This window comes from Apis florea, unplaced genomic scaffold, assembly GCF_048593485.1.
Source record: "Apis florea isolate Af1SG1 unplaced genomic scaffold, ASM4859348v1 contig_2153_pilon, whole genome shotgun sequence".
NCBI lineage: Eukaryota > Metazoa > Arthropoda > Insecta > Hymenoptera > Apidae > Apis > Apis florea.
Window position 1 is genome coordinate 237,076 of NW_028256536.1, and position 18,800 is coordinate 255,875.

At 42.6% G+C, this 18,800-nt stretch overlaps 2 protein-coding genes across 8 annotated transcripts in view; both read right to left on the minus strand.

Annotated features, from left to right (window-relative positions):
- Positions 1 to 936: 936 nt before the first annotated feature.
- LOC116415189 (uncharacterized) lies at positions 937 to 8,564 on the minus strand. Its single transcript, XM_086915591.1, has one exon. It carries the CDS (start codon positions 8,561 to 8,563, stop codon positions 8,300 to 8,302), a length of 264 nt encoding a protein of 87 aa, XP_086771717.1. The 5' UTR covers position 8,564; the 3' UTR covers positions 937 to 8,299.
- A 213-nt stretch (positions 8,565 to 8,777) lies between these two features.
- The window catches only part of LOC100864146 (uncharacterized), a 73,648-nt gene continuing 63,625 nt past the window's right edge, over positions 8,778 to 18,800 (minus strand). For 4 of the 7 annotated variants that reach the window (XM_086915569.1, XM_086915556.1, XM_086915551.1 and 1 more), the window contains 6 exons: positions 13,908 to 14,010; positions 13,021 to 13,193; positions 12,563 to 12,766; positions 10,709 to 10,841; positions 9,341 to 9,465; positions 8,820 to 9,249 (listed from right to left, as the gene is read on the minus strand). In XM_086915569.1, coding sequence (XP_086771695.1) covers positions 8,824 to 9,249; positions 9,341 to 9,465; positions 10,709 to 10,841; positions 12,563 to 12,766; positions 13,021 to 13,193; positions 13,908 to 14,010 — 1,164 coding nt within the window. In that variant the 3' untranslated portion in view covers positions 8,820 to 8,823. Of the gene's footprint in view, positions 9,250 to 9,340; positions 9,466 to 10,708; positions 10,842 to 12,562; positions 12,767 to 13,020; positions 13,194 to 13,907; positions 14,011 to 18,800 lie in introns of all 7 variants that reach the window. The other 3 variants (XM_086915578.1, XM_086915561.1, XM_086915548.1) reach the window with 2 other exon arrangements.

Sequence of the window (18,800 nt, forward strand, 5' to 3'; positions counted from 1 at the left end):
TGGAAACGTACACTAAAAGGAAGATTCGTTTGAAATAAATTTTTGCCCAAAAGGAGGGTGGATGGGACGTCGTGGTTAGGGTGGGTCTCCAATTCGCAGCAACCTCCAAGCCGGTGAGACCTGGGAAACCATTATTATTTACTATATAATTCATAATCGTATCAATGATACAATTATAAATTTTATAGCAAATAATATGAGCTAATTGGCTGCGAGCGCGATTATTTTTTTAATTACTAAGTTTTATTCGACTATTGATAACATCTTAATTTTTTTAAAAATTATGATGTTATAACTTGTTCATAACAAGCATTTAGCTGTTAATAAATCGAAACATTTTTTTTTTTTTCAGGAATGTGATGTCTCATAAGGTGTTATGCCTGTTCCGCATCTTCTTTATGGATTGAGTTTCGATTATAAATCTGTTTTATCCATTTATCGTTATATATATATCTTTAACTTTCAAAAGATGGTGTTAGCAGTCAATTCTTATTCTATATTTATCCTGTCTGTTCCTCCACCTCATGTCTGTGCGTGTTTTAAGCAACACTCTACAGATGGCATTGATGTTCGAATTTTTTACTTTACCTTTGTCTTTCTCCCTCTATTTGGTTTCTTTGTCTATATTTGATTTTATTCGAGATACAGGACATTAATTAAATAAACCTTCTCATCGTTTTTCTTTTAAAATTATGTTTTTTAATTTTTTTATGTAGGACAATTCCTTTGAAATTGCAAAATTTTCGTAATGATTGTAATTGAAACTTAAATTTCAATGTAAAATTAAATTATATGCATATCAAACGCGAAAGTTTAAAAACTAGAGGTATTTGTTCATTTTTTTTTTTTTCTTATTCGATAATTTATGTATGTTTTATACGTATATAAAATGCGTATTATCTTTTTCGAACGTGAAGAGGAGATCCTAAACGACGATTCGAATATCATTTTTTTATTAACGTTTTGTCAGTTACAATTTTGATTACATACATATAATGTGAATTCTTCTTTAAACACATGTCGCTATGATACAAATGACGAGGATAAAAATTTGGAGTGCGTAAAAATGTAATTAGATGACAATAATTTTTTTTTTTTTCTTTCTTTCTTTCTTATGTTTTCCCTTAACTACCCTATTGGTCATGGCGATGGGTCAACTTTGAATGTATATTAATATAATATACCGAGCTGGCCCATGTCCACTGAGGGAGGGTAAAGTGTTAATTATTTCTTGATCGCATTTATCATTTTCTTTTTTTTTTTTTTTTTTTTCCCTTACGATATCTCTTTTAAATCGTCTCTAATTCGCTACTTCATTTCTCTCTTCCTTTTATACACTATATCGGAGTACACCTGTCGCTCAAGACTGGTCCTCAGTAATTACCACCGATTGACCGATGCGTTGATCAAGAATCTCGAATATTGTTCACACCGACCATATAGGCACGGATTAGCGCCAAATTCAAAGGACAGAATATATTTACAGATGAACAAACGATTCGCCCAAGTATGCGTCGCTTGTGGACGTTATATTTTATATACACGTTCGGTGCACTTCTCCCTCGTATCCCCCCTAACATTCTTACACCTTTCGTTCGCACCCCTCGTGTCCTGATCCAATAAATATCTAAGTACGGATACTTTCTTCGACGAAATCAAAATATCAAGAATAATAAATCTCTCGAAGAAAATCTACTAATAACGATAACGATCCTTCCATCCGTGACTATTATCGCGCGGAAATGATACGAAGCAAGACACGAGGGGATTGTTAGCACGTTTCAAATTATTGCCATCAGTGGCGAGAATCGAATGTACGACGAATCTCGCGATGAAATAAATTATGAAAGAAAACTTTCGAATTCGAGAGTACACACTGCGAGAAAGAATGGAGAAGCTCGGCTCGATTTCCACGAGAAAAGGATATTTCCGAGAATTTGGAACGGCTGAGAGAGTGATTTGCCTGCTCCGAATGTGATGATAAATCGAAACGATTTGCAATATTAACAGCGTTTCCTCGTTTTGCGGGGATCAGCACTGACCCCGTTGCTGAATAATATATTTGGAGATACATCCTCGATCGTATATCGGAGGAATCGAGACTAATCAGCCAGGAACACGTATCTCTCGATTACCTTTCGAATTTTTCATTGCTCATGAGAGGAAGAAAGGTTTTATTTTTATTTTTTCTAAAAATTTGATCGATCCAAAAATCGGGAACAATGGTTTTGAGTAAGATATCTTTGCTCTCGAGCCGATATTCGACTCGAGATCGATGTTTCCTCTTACAAATTCTTCCATATGGATCTAGCGTGGACGGAAAAAGATATCTTTTTTTTTTTTTTTTTTTTTTTTTTCTTAGAATTATGAATCGCAATTGATTTTCAAGAGCATTTTCAGGGAGAAAAAATTTTGGCAGAATTTGAACGTATCGTAAGGAAGACATTCTTCGTTATTTTTACGTTGATAATCATATTAATTTTTACGCGGTCAAAATGAGACGATGTAATTGTCGATAAATTTTTAAAAATGGAGAGCAAAGAATTGGAACGAAGCAACGTAATTGAAAAAAGAAAATTAAGAAAAAAAGCAAAATTTCCATTGTTTTTCTTCTTTTATATATATATATATATATATTCCAAAGGACAAGGAAATGAATCGACGAAAGGAACACCGTTTCCTTGCAAATTAATGCGATATCTCCACTTTTACCATCGATATTTTTATCTTCGCCGAAATCGTCAAATTCAATCAAGTGCCTTTCCCTTTCTAATTTATATTCGATCACGAGATGGCGAAGAAGGATCTTTCTTTGGATCTTGACGAATATTATCTTACAAAAGGAAGAAAGAAAAGGAAAGAAGGAGGAAGAACAAACTGGAAAATGGTGAATGTGAATCGTTTCGATCCTCGCCACGTCTTGGCTTATAAATCTTTTTTTCTCTTTTTTTTTTTTCTTTTATTACCCTAAAAATGCATCGCCAAGATTCGAACGCGGGTGTATGTATGTACGTGTATGTTGTGTGAGCGTGAGCGTGAGCGTGTGTGCGTGTGTGTGTGTAATAATTATTGACGAAGAATCAAGAAGAGCGAACGGACGATCAATGAACAGTACACACGTGGATAAAATCCGAATTCGTTTACTAGCAGAAAAATTTACAAAGTCGAAGAATGTACAGGGTTCGCGTGTAATGGTCGCGGTACGAAAGCGAGAGAAACTCGACAGAAGAAAATGGTTTTATTTTCGTTGGAAAGTTGGTCGATGCACTTCTCGTTGGCAAAGCATAAGCAGTCCTTTTTTTCCTCGGTCTCGCCAGCGCCAGAACACTTCCTCGTTTCGACTTCCTTTATTCTTGTTTTTTTTTTTTTCCTCTTTTTTTTTTTTTCCCCTTTCATCGTTCACTCCGACAACGCGATAACGAGGCTAATCCGATCAGCCCGCGTTTCATTTCGAAACCTTGAAAATCTCGGCTCGTTATCTCCTCCGGTGTGTGCTTTGCAAACAATTTAAAATTTGTTTTATTTTTTATTTATTTATTTATTTATTCATTCATTTATTTATTTATTTCATTATTATTATTATTATTATTATTTCTCCCCTCCCCCCCTCTCCCCTTTTCATCTTCCTATTCACCCCATCTCTCGCGTATATATTTCATTCTTCCCGCTTTCTGTCTTCTGTCGCTTTGTATATTTATTTTATTTTATTTTTTTTTTCCATTTTCTTTTTTAATTCAATTCACGTTATTAGGGTATAATAATTAATTAATTAATTAATTAATTAATTATAATAGTGTCATTATAATTCGTAATAATATACAACATTTGTCAATAGATCATTTATCCTAAAAACCCACCGCATGCTCGTGTTCGAAATTAATCGGTTTGCGTTTAATAATCCTACTTTCTCGCCCCCAGAAAGAAAAAAAAAAAAAAAACACCTCTCCCTCTCACACTCGCATGCGCGATTTATCATCATTTCATCCTGGCCTCTCGTTCGCGACGCAGCCACACGCAATCAATCGCTCGCACAACTCTCTCTTTCTCTCTTCCTTCCCACAATTGTTATCTTCTCCACCCCGAATAATAGAACAGTTGAAAAGTTCGCAAGTGGAAGTCAGGCATACCGCTCGAATTTTCCGGTTTTTTATTTTTTTTTTTTATATATATATATATATATATTTTTTTTTTTTTAAAGAAGAAACACCGCACTCTCTTCGTTCCTCATCTCCCTTTCCTTTTTTCCCTTCCTTCCTTTCTCTCCTCGCACACTATCACGCCGTGGGACTGTACTGGCATCACGCGTAGCTTATCTATCTAATTCAATGATTCTCGTTAAGTGTGTGATCTCTGTGTACGTGGTGTGTATACATGGTATGATGCGCCTCTCGACGACTCGCGCTTCCCCTTACCGCGAGCCGTTACAAACTCCGTTGAACTCGTCATTCCGCCATTTTGGTTTTTTGGAAATTTTCGCAAAGCACCGTCTCTCTTTTCTTTCACTCTTTCTTCGAAACAAAACGTAGTGAAGGGGGGAAGGAGAACGATCTGCGCATGTGCACGGGCTCTCCTTCCCAGTGATAAACTTGTGTGTGTGGTGTGTGTGTGTGGTGTGTGTATGTGTACGTGAGAATGCGTGTCGTGCATGACGCGTGTATACGATGACTTTGTACATATTTTCATGGGGGAGGGGAAAAAAAAAAAGTTTCCACCGAAATCGACCCGTTCAAAAAACGTTCTTTCTCGAGTGAAATCATCCGAAAGCGCAGAGTTCATGGACGTGATGAAACGCCGACGTTCGTGCCCTCTCCCCTATCTTTATATTATTCTTCGTGGATCCCTTTGTTTCGAAGCGTTGCTCGCTGACGAGTACACGAGTTCGTCGATGTCGAACTTTGACGGGGTCCCCGTGTGCCCCGCCATGATCTTTTGTTTGATTTTTCTTTTTTTTTTTTTTTTTTTTTTTAGCATAACATTTTTGTTATCATCTCGTTGGCCAAAAACGGATGGTGAGAGAGGTTAGAATTTGAATTTCGCGGCGGATCGGAAAAGTTCGGGCAACATCGGGAGAGATCGCGAAAGATCGCAAGGGAGTCGGAGAGATTCGGGCGAGATCGGACAAATAATGAAATATCGCGATCTCGCCCGATCCCGCCCGAATTTTTCCGAGTCGTTCGGGACCCCGCGCATCTTAAAGTTAAAACGTGTCAACGATGTTTGGGGTGGCTCGAATCTCTCTGAATTTTTTTTCTTTTTTTTTTTTTTTTCGGAGATATTTCCAGGCGAGATATCATTGAACTTGATTTGGTTTCAGTTTTGAGATGGTCTCAGCTTTGATCCATTGCTCGAATAATGTTTCAAATGCAAAAATATCGCGGTGATTTCAAGAGGAATCGAGCCACGAAAGAAAGAACGACGATGGAAAAAATACGCATAATCACTCGAAAATCGCAATCGCAAGCAAAGCTCGTACCATGTCCTCGTGGTGACACCAATCGAAGAAAAAAGAAAGAAAATTAATAAATATATATATATATATTTATATATATATATATTTATATATGTCTCGATAAAACTAAAGCAATGTTCTCTTCTTACAATTAAGCGTAACGTATTGTGAGCGACGATTATACATTATACATCACGCGAACAACTTCGAAATTTCCTATTTATTCGGACACGCTGATTTTCATTCTGTAAATTTCCATGATCGAGCGCGATAAAACGCGTTGTGAAGAAAAAAAAATGGAATAGGGAATGGAACATGTGAACGTTCGTGGTCCGCGCGAGAAGCAGAGAAAGGAAAATTCGAACGAATTAACGAATAAATGAATAGCGAGGAGAGAAAAAGAAAGAGAAAGAGAGAGAGAGAGCAGAAGATAGGACGCGGATTCGAAGATCGCGTTTATTGATCGAGAAGAAATTCGTTCAACGTATGGCGACGAGGATTCGAGTTAAAAAAAAAAAAAAAAAAAAAAAAAACGCCAGTGAAATCGTCGATATAATGCCCCGTTATACTTGGCGCGAGCTTAACAGCTTAAGGAAGAGAACACAACGAATCACGAAGATTAATACAAAAATAGGAACAAACATATAAGCATACAATGAGGAACATCGTGTACGAACGTAACGCGCAAGGAACTTTAATGCTAGAATGATTCACAGTGTGTACGTACGCAATCGTGCCGTGTATAAAATGTTTCGCCTCTCTTCTTTTTTTTTTTTCTTTCTTTCTTTCTTTCTTTTTCCTCGCCGCCCATTTTCGAGAGAGGGGGAGGGGGATATATATATATATATATATATACGTGTCTCGTTCGATCGATAAAAAGTCAAAAACTTTTAAAAATTATATCGTCGATCGATCGACAATAATTGTCTCGCGAAAATTTTGTTTTGAAAAACGTTGCTCTTTGTACAATTGTGGCGCGACGGGAAAAAAAAAAAAAAAAAAGCACATGCACACCGTAGAAACTCATGAAAATTATACTCTCCAACTAGGGTCACACAATTGATTGGACGTGGATACGCGCTTATGCGCGCGCGTTTGTGATAAACCGACGAATATCGTGAAACGATGAACAGCGAGAGAGTTGATGTGCGCTCGAAGAAGAAAACGAGAATTGATTTTTTTCTTTTTCTTTTTTTTTTTTTAGAGCAGCTCTCTCGCTCTCCGTACTTCTCCCTTTTTCTTTCTTTTCTTTTCTTTTCTTTTCTTTCCTCTTTTTTTTCCTTTTCAAAGAAAGAAAGAAACGATATCTCCGTGCAGTAACCGATTCTCGATTCGCTCGAACGTTCACATTGGAAAATTAAAACGGATTTTTTTCCGGGCTCGTCTCGTGTCGTACGGGGAGAGGAACGAGAGGAGAGAAAAAAAAACACTTTCGTCCCTCTCGTCTCATCATCTTTCTCGTCATCGAAAGTAAAGAATAGCAACGATAAAAAGGATAAAACGTTCGAAAGGATTGTTGTACGCAGGGGCAATCAGGGCCTGTGCGTTGGCGTTCGATCGGGCTCCGCGCTTAAAAATTCATTTCGAATCTAAAAAGAGATAATCCGGTCTCTAATACACCCATTATCCTCTCATCATCCAATTCGATATATCACATCTCTCTCTCTCTCTCTCTCTCTCTCTCGTACACGCACACACGCATCGCTTTCGCTCTCTTTCTCTCTCCTACATCTCGCATCATACGCTTGCACAATACGTACTTACGATATACCTCTTACAATATTTTATATTCATTTATTCTATTAATTATATCAATACTGTTGACGGATAGAGATTCATTCACAGCTCGCACCAGAGCGAACGATCGTCCCTGCCGTGCGCGGCGTACCGTATTACAACTTTTTATCATCATCCCCCCATTTTATCGTATGTGTTCCTCCTCCTCTTCTTCGTCTTCGTCTTCATCTTCTTCTTCTTCCTCCTCCTCCTCCAACACCTCTTCTTCCTCCTCTTCTACCTTCCTCCTCCATTTCGTTTCACCAACAGTCCAATCATCCTCCCCTATTCTCTTCTATATTCATTTTCTTCTATATACTTTGTTTCATTCGACATAATGTTTTATCACACGCTAAACGATCGAGCCCCCCTCCTCTTTGCTGTATATCATCTCGATCGCCTGGTTCACGATTCTCGCTAATGGTATTTCGGATCGTTCCGACATCGAAACGTCATGCCGCGGATGCGTTTTGATTTGACCGTTCGGATCGGCTGCCTCCCTTGCAGCTCGACGAATTCGGAGACACCGCGCACCTCCCCTTTCTCCATTCGAGGATCGACCAACGATAAGTGTTTGCGCGTCTATAGATATATATATATATATATATATATATGCATACATATATATATATATACGTGTGTGTGTGTGTGTGTATACATATACATATATATATATATATATATATATACATTTTGCGTTTCGCGGTATGTACCTGTATTAATTCATGTATTATTCTGCGTATCGGGAAAAACCTCGAACGGAAATGCGCGTCCATTCTCAGCCTCGAGTAAACAGCGCGTAATATCTCGAACAGAGTGGATCACAACAACAACAACAACAACAACACGAGTAGAGGAAAGTATCGTCGTTACGTGGAGAAAACTCGTCGTCGTGGTTGGAACGTGGATGCAAACGCGCACTCCACCACTCTTCTCTCGTTTCTCTCCCGTTTTCTCACGGAGAGTCTCTTCGTTTGGTCGTTTCACTCCGAGGTGGGGGGGGGGGGAAAGGAAACCCCCGCCGGTTCCCTCCTCGCGTTCGGATCGTGTTATCCACCTTCCGGCTGGAAATTCTCACTTGTGACCACGCTGTGCGAAAAAGTATTCGATCTGTTGCAAACAGATGAGCTGTTGCATCAGGCTCTGCAGCGGATCTTGGCCCTGAGACTGAGCTTGCTGCGGCTGCTGTAGCGACTGCGTCAAGCCTCCACCAGTAGGCTGAGCAGCAGCCGGCGGCAGCATGCCGCCCGAACCCGACTGCTCGGCCAACAATTGCCGCTGAAGCTGCTGCGCCTGGTAATGGGCGACCGCGACCAGCTCCGAGGACTCCATCCCCATGGAGGCTGCGGCTGCAGCCGCCGCCGCGGCGTGGCCCAATTGCACCTGCTGCTCCGCGTGATGGCCGGACAGGGCAGGCTGATGGCAGGCCAGAGGATGCGACAGGCCAACGTGTGGCAGCCTGCCGGCCGAGCACCCGGTCGAGGCTAAGTAGGCGCCGGGGAGGTTAGGGTTCTCGCCCCGCTAGGGAGCCATGTTCTTGGGCCTGCGCCCCCGTCGCCCCCTGGTGGGGGGGCGCGGGGACTCCTGGCCTCACTGGCTCACCGCGGGACTCTTCTTGTCTTGTTGCTGTTGACTGGCGTCCTGCGTCCCCTGTACACCCGCTGCTGCGCCACCCTGCCCACCTTGAACTCCCTGCAATCCCCATTGCACGTCACCCATCGACTCTCCTCCCCCCGCGTCTCGCACGCTCCCGAAACGGGGATCGAGTGGTGGACAATTACCTGGCTGCCGGGCCCTCCTTGTGGCGGGCCGGGACCACGGTCCGGGGGCCAAGAGTTGCCCGGGGTCGGTTCCGAGTGGAATTGATGGGGGTGCGGGGGCGGCCCGCCCGGCGTGTCGTGACTGTGCGGGTCCAGGCTGTTGGTGGCGTCGTACTGCGTGTTCTCCAACCTCGTGATCACCCGCTCGTCCTCCTCGCCGAAGTCGCCTCCCATCAGCGACGGTTCACCGACAACCATCACGTCCTGGAAAGTCGAAAAGGCGCGTTGAGATTCGGTTTTTTTTTTTTTTTTTTGAAAGAAATGTCCAAGTTTCGATGCTCGAACGAATGCTCACCTGTGACGCGAGAGAAAAATTGGGGCCCGGTGATCTCTTTTTGCTGGGGGCGGGCGGCGCGTTGTTGCCGGGTCCCGACGTGCTACCCTTTCGCTTTCTCCGCTTGCTGGCCGGCCTCTGGGACTCTGGAAGGAACGAGAGCGAGAAATGAGGTCGGAAAGATCGGTCGGGCAGAGTTGTATGTACGCTAGCCATGTAGCAGCGCGCTAAGAAACTTCAGACCGCTACCCAGCAGCTTTGGTGGACCTTTCTCTCCAAATATCAAAGGTCTCTGACACACACAGAGAAGAAGCATGCATGCATCGGTGGACAGATAGAGGATAGAGGAGAAGAGACGATGAGATGGATCAACTGTTATTTATATTTCCCGCCTCTGTCTCCTTCATCGAGAAAAATAGAGATAAGCTACTTGGAGGGGTGGGGAGGGAGAAGAAGTATTCTGCACTCACGTCGAATGTATCTTTACACAGAGAAACACGCTCACGCATCATCGAAGTGTGTAAATCGAGGATACACCGCTCTCTTTCTCGCGCACGATTGCGATTCGTTACGCGCTCGGTTCCATGATTTCGCCGACCTTGACGCCACGGGGGCGTCGGCGGATAATTGAGAGGGGAGCGCGGTTGAAACAGGAAACGCGGTTGCGGCGCATACGCATGATAAAAACGCGTGATAAGCCGACGAGGCGCAGCGCAACCATCGATCGGGGGAGGAGGAGGAGGAAGAAGAAGAAGAAGAAGAAGAAGAAAAAAGAAATAAAAGAATCAGCCACCGGTGCTATCTGTCGACAACGATCGCGCCAATCGGATGGAAGATCGTCTCGTTTCGTTACCGTTTCCTTTAAAGAGGGGAGGGAGGGAGGGAGAGAGAGAGAGAGAGAGAGAGAGAGAGAGAAAAACCATTTTAAATCTTCTCGAATTTTCCCCGTTTCTCTTCTTTTATATTTTCGACTCGAAGTTTTTAAGAATCGTTGTTTTCGTCATCGTCAAATTTTCAGATACATTTTTGCATCCGCGAATGAATTTTACTATTAAACTATTACTGTTACACAGAGAGAGAGAGAGACGATTAAATATTTGACGAATCCGTCGGACGAATCTATCCCCAAATATTGCGACGAAATACGATTTCCCAACGGGGGCTGTGTGGGCGCGGAAGAGATAAAGGACGAGGTAATAGGGAGGGAGGGAGGAAATAAAAGTTCTGGCCGTAGAAACCGATTGGAACCGAGGGCCGTGAACGCGGCGGCAACAAGTCGACGAGGAATATTCCGTCGTCGAGCGATCGAAAAACGAATCCTGCGGTAGACTGGTCGACCGTTTGGCTCCACTGGCTGGTGCTTCTCATGTAAAGCAACTGTTCGTCTACCTCTCTTACCCGGCGGGGCAACCATCCTCTGCCATTTCTGGAACAAGGTCGTCTTCAAGCAGTCCCGCGGTGACAACGCGTACGCCTTGTGCCTCGACATCAACTCTTGCATCGGTTCCAAGATCACGCATAACTGGAAACAAGATGAAAATTCGAAATAAGTAATTGGTCGGCCTAAAAAGAAAAAAAAATCCACGACACGACGAGAACTAAAAAGAGAACGCTATACACAATGAGAGAGAGAGAGAGAGATTCGTTGATCCATTTATATATATATATATATTTCGATAATTTTCGTTCGAGTAAAAATAGACAAGCTTATACAGAAACAGAAGATAAATGCGACTGTTATTTAATCCGACGCGGGTTCGACAGGGAACTTATGCACGCTATTAATATGAAAATTATCGTATACGGTGTGTGCGTATGTGTACCGGTTGAAAATAAACTTCCTAAAATATATTCGCGCAACGGTGTGCACGGAGGGGAGGAACGGAGCCGCGCGCGCTTGCATCGTCGAACACTGTCCAAGGGAAATTAAATTTGGTTTATGTTTGCCGTAATAAAACTGGAATCCATTTTACATTATTATCGTAAGCACGTAATTTCACGGCAGCCTTTATATTATAATGATGACAATTAAAGTAATCGATAGCGCGGCTGGACAGAGAGGCGGCCAAGCGCCGCCAGAGGGGGAGAGAGCCGGCCAAAATTTTCCAAAACTTTAATTTCATTTTAATTAATAAATTCGCGCGTCGCGAAGAGTAGGCGAGATTTCTCTCCCCATCGATTCTCCTCCCGTGTCGCTACTCTTTTTCTTTTTTTTTGATTCGTCGTTATCGTGTTGCGTAATTCTTTTTTTTTTTTTTTTTTTTTTAATGAATTTAATTCGATCGCCCAAGTTGAATCAAAATTGAAGAAAAATATAAAAGGTTTCGACGGGAGAGGAGAGAAACGATGGTGCGAGAGATATTTTCTCTGTCGGCTTTCGATTAACGAAGCGACGACACGATCGTTCGAGAAGAGAGAGAGAGAGAGAGAGACAGGCGCGAGTGAAAGCGCTTCCGAGCGCGCGAAACAAGGTGGATCGTAACCCGGATACTCGCAACTTTCCCGAGCCGCAGAGGCTTCTTGGCTTCGATTCCCTCGTCCGTTTTAACCCTTTATCGCGAATAATTAATAATAGTGGAATGTATCCTCGAACATCTCGACGAGGTTTATCGTTCACGAACAAATCGTGTCAATAACTCGACAACAGTGAAGTGAAATCTTGCTATTGGAGTAAAAAAATCGTGTTATTTCGAAGTTATTTCGAGAAGGAGATTGATGCGTTCGATACGTGAGATATATATATATATATATTCCTGGAACTTTCCATACGTATTATTTAGATTTCGTTGAAATCTTGCAATGATGATGTGATATAACTAGCGTAAACACGAATGAAATATTCTTAGAACGTTTGTGCACGTTTATGTTTCTTTGGATATATAAAGTATCAAAATATCATCGTTCAAAATTATAAATATGAAATTATATATGGAGAATGATATTTGAAATTTTTGAAATCGAGTAACACGACTATTATTATTTCGGTTGAATCGTCTGTCGCGAACAATTACAATGTTCGTCGAACGTGTACGATAAAAATTTAATTGAAACAAGAATTTCGACGAATTCCAACTATTTTAGAAATGGAATGGTTGGTTTCCATCCATAAACTCGTTTTTCACCCATTATTTCAATTAATACCGTGGAAAATGAGGTTCCACCCTAGCTCTTGTGGAATATCGGTGCGCGAAAGAGATAGAAAAATTTCGTTTACGATTGCAATCGTGATATAAATATACGTACCCTAAGATAGTTGAGGGTGGAATTGGTGATGCCCTGCCTTGTGATGTTCTTGCTAAGCTGTTCGAGCATCGTCGGGTCCTGTTGCATACCGACCACAGTTCTAGGCACGAGTTCCTTGTGCGTCCTCACCGACATGTGCCACGACTTTATCCTCATAAGGTCGTCAAACGTGAATTCCAATATTAATCTACCCTCCGTGCATACCTGCAGAACAAATACGCGTTCAAATTACACTGTATAAACAGAGAGGGCCCTCGATGCCCTCCCGTCCAATCCCGTGAGGTGAGAAATTTCATTTTACGTCGCGCGACAACAAGAGGTGATACCCGGATAAAATTTTTACGAAATGCAATTAATTCATGAAATTATGCGGAAGTGGAAGAAAGGGGTATTTCTTTCTTCGAATGCAATCACGAATCGATGCGAGTCGGCGAAACAATCAATCCGTCCTCCCTTACCTTCGTGAACATCGGTTTTCCGTGATGCGTAACCATAACGCAGTTATCACAGTCGAGGGTTATGCTGGTATTGTGAAATGACTCCTTCGGGTGTTTCAAATTGTAGTAAAGTTCCGTCACGCCGCCCTCGAATATCGAACGGAAGTACCTGGGTATTAACGTCCTTCCTATCGCTGTAAACATAATTGAACAGAAATCGTGATCAGAAACGTACGAAAAATATGCGTACTCGAAGCAAAAATGTACAAGTAGTTTTATCTTCCGTTTCTAACTTAGTTACACTAAAAAAAGAAAAGAAAAGAAAAGAAAAGAAAATTTTTATTACATCGATTTTTTACAAAAATAAAGGAAGATCCAAAAATTATTCGTAAAGTTTTCCTTAAACGTGGAAGAGGAGGGGGGAAAAAAGTATTAAACGCGGATCATAATAGAAAAAAAGTCGAAAAATCGAAGGAGGTGGATCCATCCCGCAATATCTTACTGTCGCAATAACGCTCGGCCGCGGAACCGTGGTCGTTTACGCTCGATGACGACGCGATGCGACGTGTAATCACGTTGTTGCCGTGTATTCAGCGACGAAACGGAGGGGACGAGGAGGACATTAAATCCACCGGTTGCAAAATTGCTCCACGGTGGCGCGTAATTATTTAGAATGTGTGGAAACGCGCGTGGTGCGTGCGTACGGGCCACTGGCGGGGACAATGGACCGTGAAGAAGAACGTGTCGTCCCCCGAAAGAAAAACGAGCAACCGGAGGCCGTCGTATCTTGCCGAGCCTCGCAAATGCGTTTTCCACGTTTCCTGAATAAACTGAACAACCGAATAAACTATCGCGTGTTTGGAAGGAAGAAACAAAAAAAATTAATGATCGTCACTTGTGTTACTTACTGTATCTCTTGGGACCGTCCTCCAGGCAGAACGTGAGGGTTAAGGTTGCGTCATCCTCGAAGAATTCGGTCGCGAATGCGTCCCACCAAAGATTGTCGCTCTCCTGTAACACAATGCAAGGATGCTAATAGGATGTAAATACTGTCCACTTCCGGGCGGCCGATCTCTCCACGAGACGAGAAAAGTCGTGTCGCGAGGTATGCTTCGATAACATCATTGTTGCCGCAGGAATCGGCCAACCAGAGTGTGCGTATATATATATATATATATATATAATATAAATAATGTAACGCGAGCGCAGTCGTTCTCGGCTTACTCGATGCCACCTCGATGCAACTTCCGCCCCCGAGGCTCGCTTCCAACTCGCTCGTTTACCATTTTTCCTCGCGATCGGGATCGAATGCACCGTGTTGTTTGCACCTGCCTAACCCTTCCACCAGCCCGAAATTATACAGCCCCCCCTCTCTTCTATAATCCGCGCGAGGAAGGCAAGGAAGGGAGCGAGAGAAAGAGAGAGAGAGGTAGGAATATTCCGCAGGGATCGCGTTGTTTCTCGCGACTTGTACTCGGGCCGCTACCTGTAAACCGTGTCGTTTTCAAGCATATTCGTGTTACTCTACATATATATTGGCGTTTCGTCGCGGCATGAATATTTATAGAGGCGATACGACGGAACGTTTGAAATTTTTACGTCGTAAAACCGTAACTCGTCACCTCGTCGAAAAACCGATCAAACTGTGCGGTGGAACTCCGCCTTCCCTCCCCCCCTCCTACTCGTCGCGCGCTTGATTTCGAATTATCGTGCGCTTATAAACCGGTGCTGTGTAAACACCGCGTGCGGGGATATGACGTCACGAGAGGAGAGTTTTTGGAGGCTTTGTCGTCACGTTGTTTTTTTCTTTTTCGTCGGGAAGCGCGCGTTTTCGAAGAAGAAGACACGTGTAGTGGGAAAAAAGGCGCGGGACTCTTTATATAAAACGAGGGATCGTGCAGTCAGTCAGGGATCGTGCGTCAAACATTGGGGATTTATTTATAACGGAGGGATATTTAGAGGCAGAGAGAGAGAGAGAGAGAGAAGGTATCCGTGTTATAAATATTTTATAAGGGAATTCGTTTTCGAAAAAATTTCTATATTTTTCTCGAGACACTGTACGAGAGTCGATACGAAGAGAAGGAGTAATTTTGTATACCGGTATATCGTTATCCTTGAATCTTTCCTTGGCTATGCCAAAACTCTAGACAAGCGACAAACGCGGTTTCGAGAAAATATGTGGATCACTGGGTCACGGATCGCTCATTCATAAATTGCTCTCTATCGCTACGCTAACACTTTGAATCTCGATCATCGAGACAGAAAGAAAAGAGAAGGAGAAAGTGATACGATGAAAATTTTTTAACAATTATCGTCAATCCCTGATTGAAGAAAAAACTATAAACAACATAAATAATATTCACAAAATCATGCATACGAGATTTCTAATGTCTGTTTACATCGATTATTCGAACGAAAGGGGATTATTTCTTTCATAAACAGCCTTCTCCCCTCCAATACGAGAGAAACTCGCAAAACTCTTGGATCAGAAACAAATTTTCGATCGTCAGAAAAATCCCATTCCAACCTCCACCACTTCGAGCACAAAGGGAGGTCAACGAATTTTTCGAAGAAACAAACGCGCCCGTTCGAATCCAGCCCAGATTTGGCGAAGGGGAGAAAGGAACATCGAGTTTCCGGCTCTCCTTGTTTCGTCGTCGTCGACGGGTTTCGCAAGAAAAGACGTGGTCGGGGCGAGGTCACGTGCGGAAAAATAATAATAAGAGGAGGGGAGGGATGAGACGCGGGGTGAGGCTGGATGCATAATTGAATGAAAGCGCAGCGAACAAGCGAACGAGTCCAGGGCCGGGGGAGGGTGGTTGGTGGTGCGAGAGGGGGGAGGGCGAAATGCTATAATTTCAAGCCAGACAGTCATGCGTTATTCAGCGACGAGTATAGGTCGCTCTCTGTCTTTGCCTCGTCCTTTCCCCCTCCCCCACTGTTTTCCTTTCCGTTTTCTTTCTCCTTTTCATTCCGATCCTCCAGCGCGTCTTTGGAACCGTACGAGCCGCGCTCGAAATCAGCGCCAGAAATATCTCCAAATTTTCGAACCGTGAGTTTCGACGATATCGAGATCGATCCTCCAAAAGTTTCGAATTATTTCGTAACGGAGGGAAATCGTTTAAATCGTGTAACTTTGAGAGAAGAGGGATATGAGCGAAAGGGAGTCAGAATGGTTGCCCACCTCAAAGTGGACAAAGTGGTGGACGTTTTAAGAAAATGTTCGATCGAAAATTGGGGACGATGGAGAAATTCGTTAAGGCGATCGATATCCGGCGAAGACGTTGTTAACGCGTCTAGAAGAGGGAGCGGACAATCGGTTTTCAGGGAGGTCCACGTGCGAGATGGGGAGATTTATTTCGGAACTAGTAGAAGCGGTGCCGTGCCAAATCAAGCAAACTGTTGCCACTCTCTCGCGCAAATTGATATTTCTGGCAAGCGCGAAGCTCCATAGCGAGCCTGAAATCGGGGAGGAATGTCGAGTCGATCGAAAATAGACGAAGGATCGACACCGATCGAAACGGGAGGAAGGAACCCGCTGAGAACGAAATACCGTATGCCAAACGTTAAGTAATAATCTCGAGAAAGAGCGTGTGTTACCCCTCTTTCCAGATTCTCGAAAGATCGGTTGCGTTTCTAGAAAAATGCCTACGATAAATCGATTATTATTATTTTATATATTTTTCCGAATCCAGTTGTGCTTTTCATTCCAATTCATTCGTGTTTCGAGAATTGCACAATTTAGTTTTGGTACGAAAATTTTCGAAAATTTAGAGATCAATATTTTCGCGCGAAAAATAAGAAAAATCGGATATGAGAGCAACTTCCGACAATTCTCACACGTAAACGCGTATCGTTTTTTTGAAATGCCGTAGATATTTCGTTGTAAAACGGGGGAGAAAAAAGGGGGAGAAAGAAAGAACAGGCTCACGACTTGGCAACATTTTAAACTTTCGAAACTTTTAATCAAAGTAGCGTACCTCGGGAGCATACTCTACATAGAAGTTAGATCGATACGTAACGCGAACTCTTTGCCCGCGCAAATCACCAAAAACAACAACCGGTAAAGAACAACGTAAGTAAAACATTCGTGGTAAGTTTCGAATTCTCGAATCTTTTGGTATCGGTGAGCCACAAACGACCACAAGGAATTTGTGAAAACTTGACCGATCCGAAACTTCGAAAGGGGAGTTAAACTTCTCTCTCTCTTTCTCTCTCCCTCTCATACACACACGCGCGTACAAGAAGGACACAAGAAAATACATTAAACATTTCGCTTCGAAACGATACGATTTTGATACGAGATGCAAATTTCTGCGCCTGATCAACTCTTGCTTTCCCCATCGAATCGAAATTCCCGCTTTTTCAACGTAATTCCATGTTTTCCCGCGCCTATAAATCTTCTAATCGATATACAAGATGATTTTCGATTTGCACGTCGTCCGAGAGGAAATTTCGGATAGAGAAAAAGAGTTGGTCGTAAATTTCTCCTCGCGGCGGGTAATTTTCGTTTAATTATCCGAAAATTCGAATATCGAATTCTTCTTTTTTTTTTTTTTTTTCAGTCGGATCAGTCGAATTGAAAGAAATTTTGTATCGATTGTTGTCCCTTGCAACGATACAAGAGGGCTTCCTCGTCACCTCGATAGCGGTGTGCTCGTTTCAGTTATCGCGTCGCCGATATTATAAAACCCGTGCAACTTCGTTTCTTCTCGAGCGAACAACGTTCGAGAAACGAAATTTAATATCGCAATAATTGCGAGCGTCTGCGTCTTGGAATATGTATATATATATATTATATATATAGAAAAATGGGAAAAAATTAAAATTCACTCGCGCAAAAGAATCGAAACGATATCGAAAGCGCATAATTTCTCGAGAGAGAGAAATTTTTTTTTTTTTTTTTTCGGTTAAAGGTTTTGAATTCTCGACACACCCGTATGGTGTTGGCCCCGTGGTTCGGCCCCGACAACGGGCAAAAAATGGCGGACCAGGGAGAAAAGCGCGACAACGGGCAAGAAATTCAATCTCGATCCTCTGTCGACGAATGAAAAAGTAGGAAAATGCGTCGCGGCGCCGGAGACACACAAATCATCGCTGATTTCCACGATGTGCCGGGACAAAGCAGCGTAATACGCGCTCTTTTGGCCGGCGTATTAGCCGGAGTTAAATTCAATTTGTCCAGCCCGAAGTAATCCTGGCTCGGCGTGAAAGAGAGAAAAAGAGCTGGAGGGAGGGAGAAGGGAGGGAGGGGGGGGAGGAAGGGAGGTGGAAAAGGGAAGCAGGAGGAAAAAAACGCGAAAATCCGGGACGTCGTTGCATCGCAATAACCGTGTCGACAGAGGAACGAACCCGGGCGACCCGAAAATTCGGATAAAATAGAAATTAAGTTAGATCTTTTTGTGTAATTGTTCTCTCTCTCTCTCTCTCTCTCTCTCTTTTTTCTTCAACTTCGTTCGTTTACGTCCTCCAGCATTTATATTTCGCTCGTCGAAATATATTCGTCACTCGCCATTTCACGTGAACGTGAAATCGCGAGAGTGCTTCTCTCTCTCTCTCTCTCTCTCTCTCTCTCTCTCTCTCTCTCTCTCTCTCTCTCTCTCTCTCTCTTTCTGTTTATATCTCGATGACGCGTAGATATAATATTACTTTTATATTTAAATAATGAACAAATGAAATGAAGTTTCCCCTGAGTTTGAATTTGATGGATTAATTTCACTCGCTCGATCTTTGTTCCATTGGAATTGGTTTCTATCGGAATAATATATATATGTGTATATATATATATATATATATATATA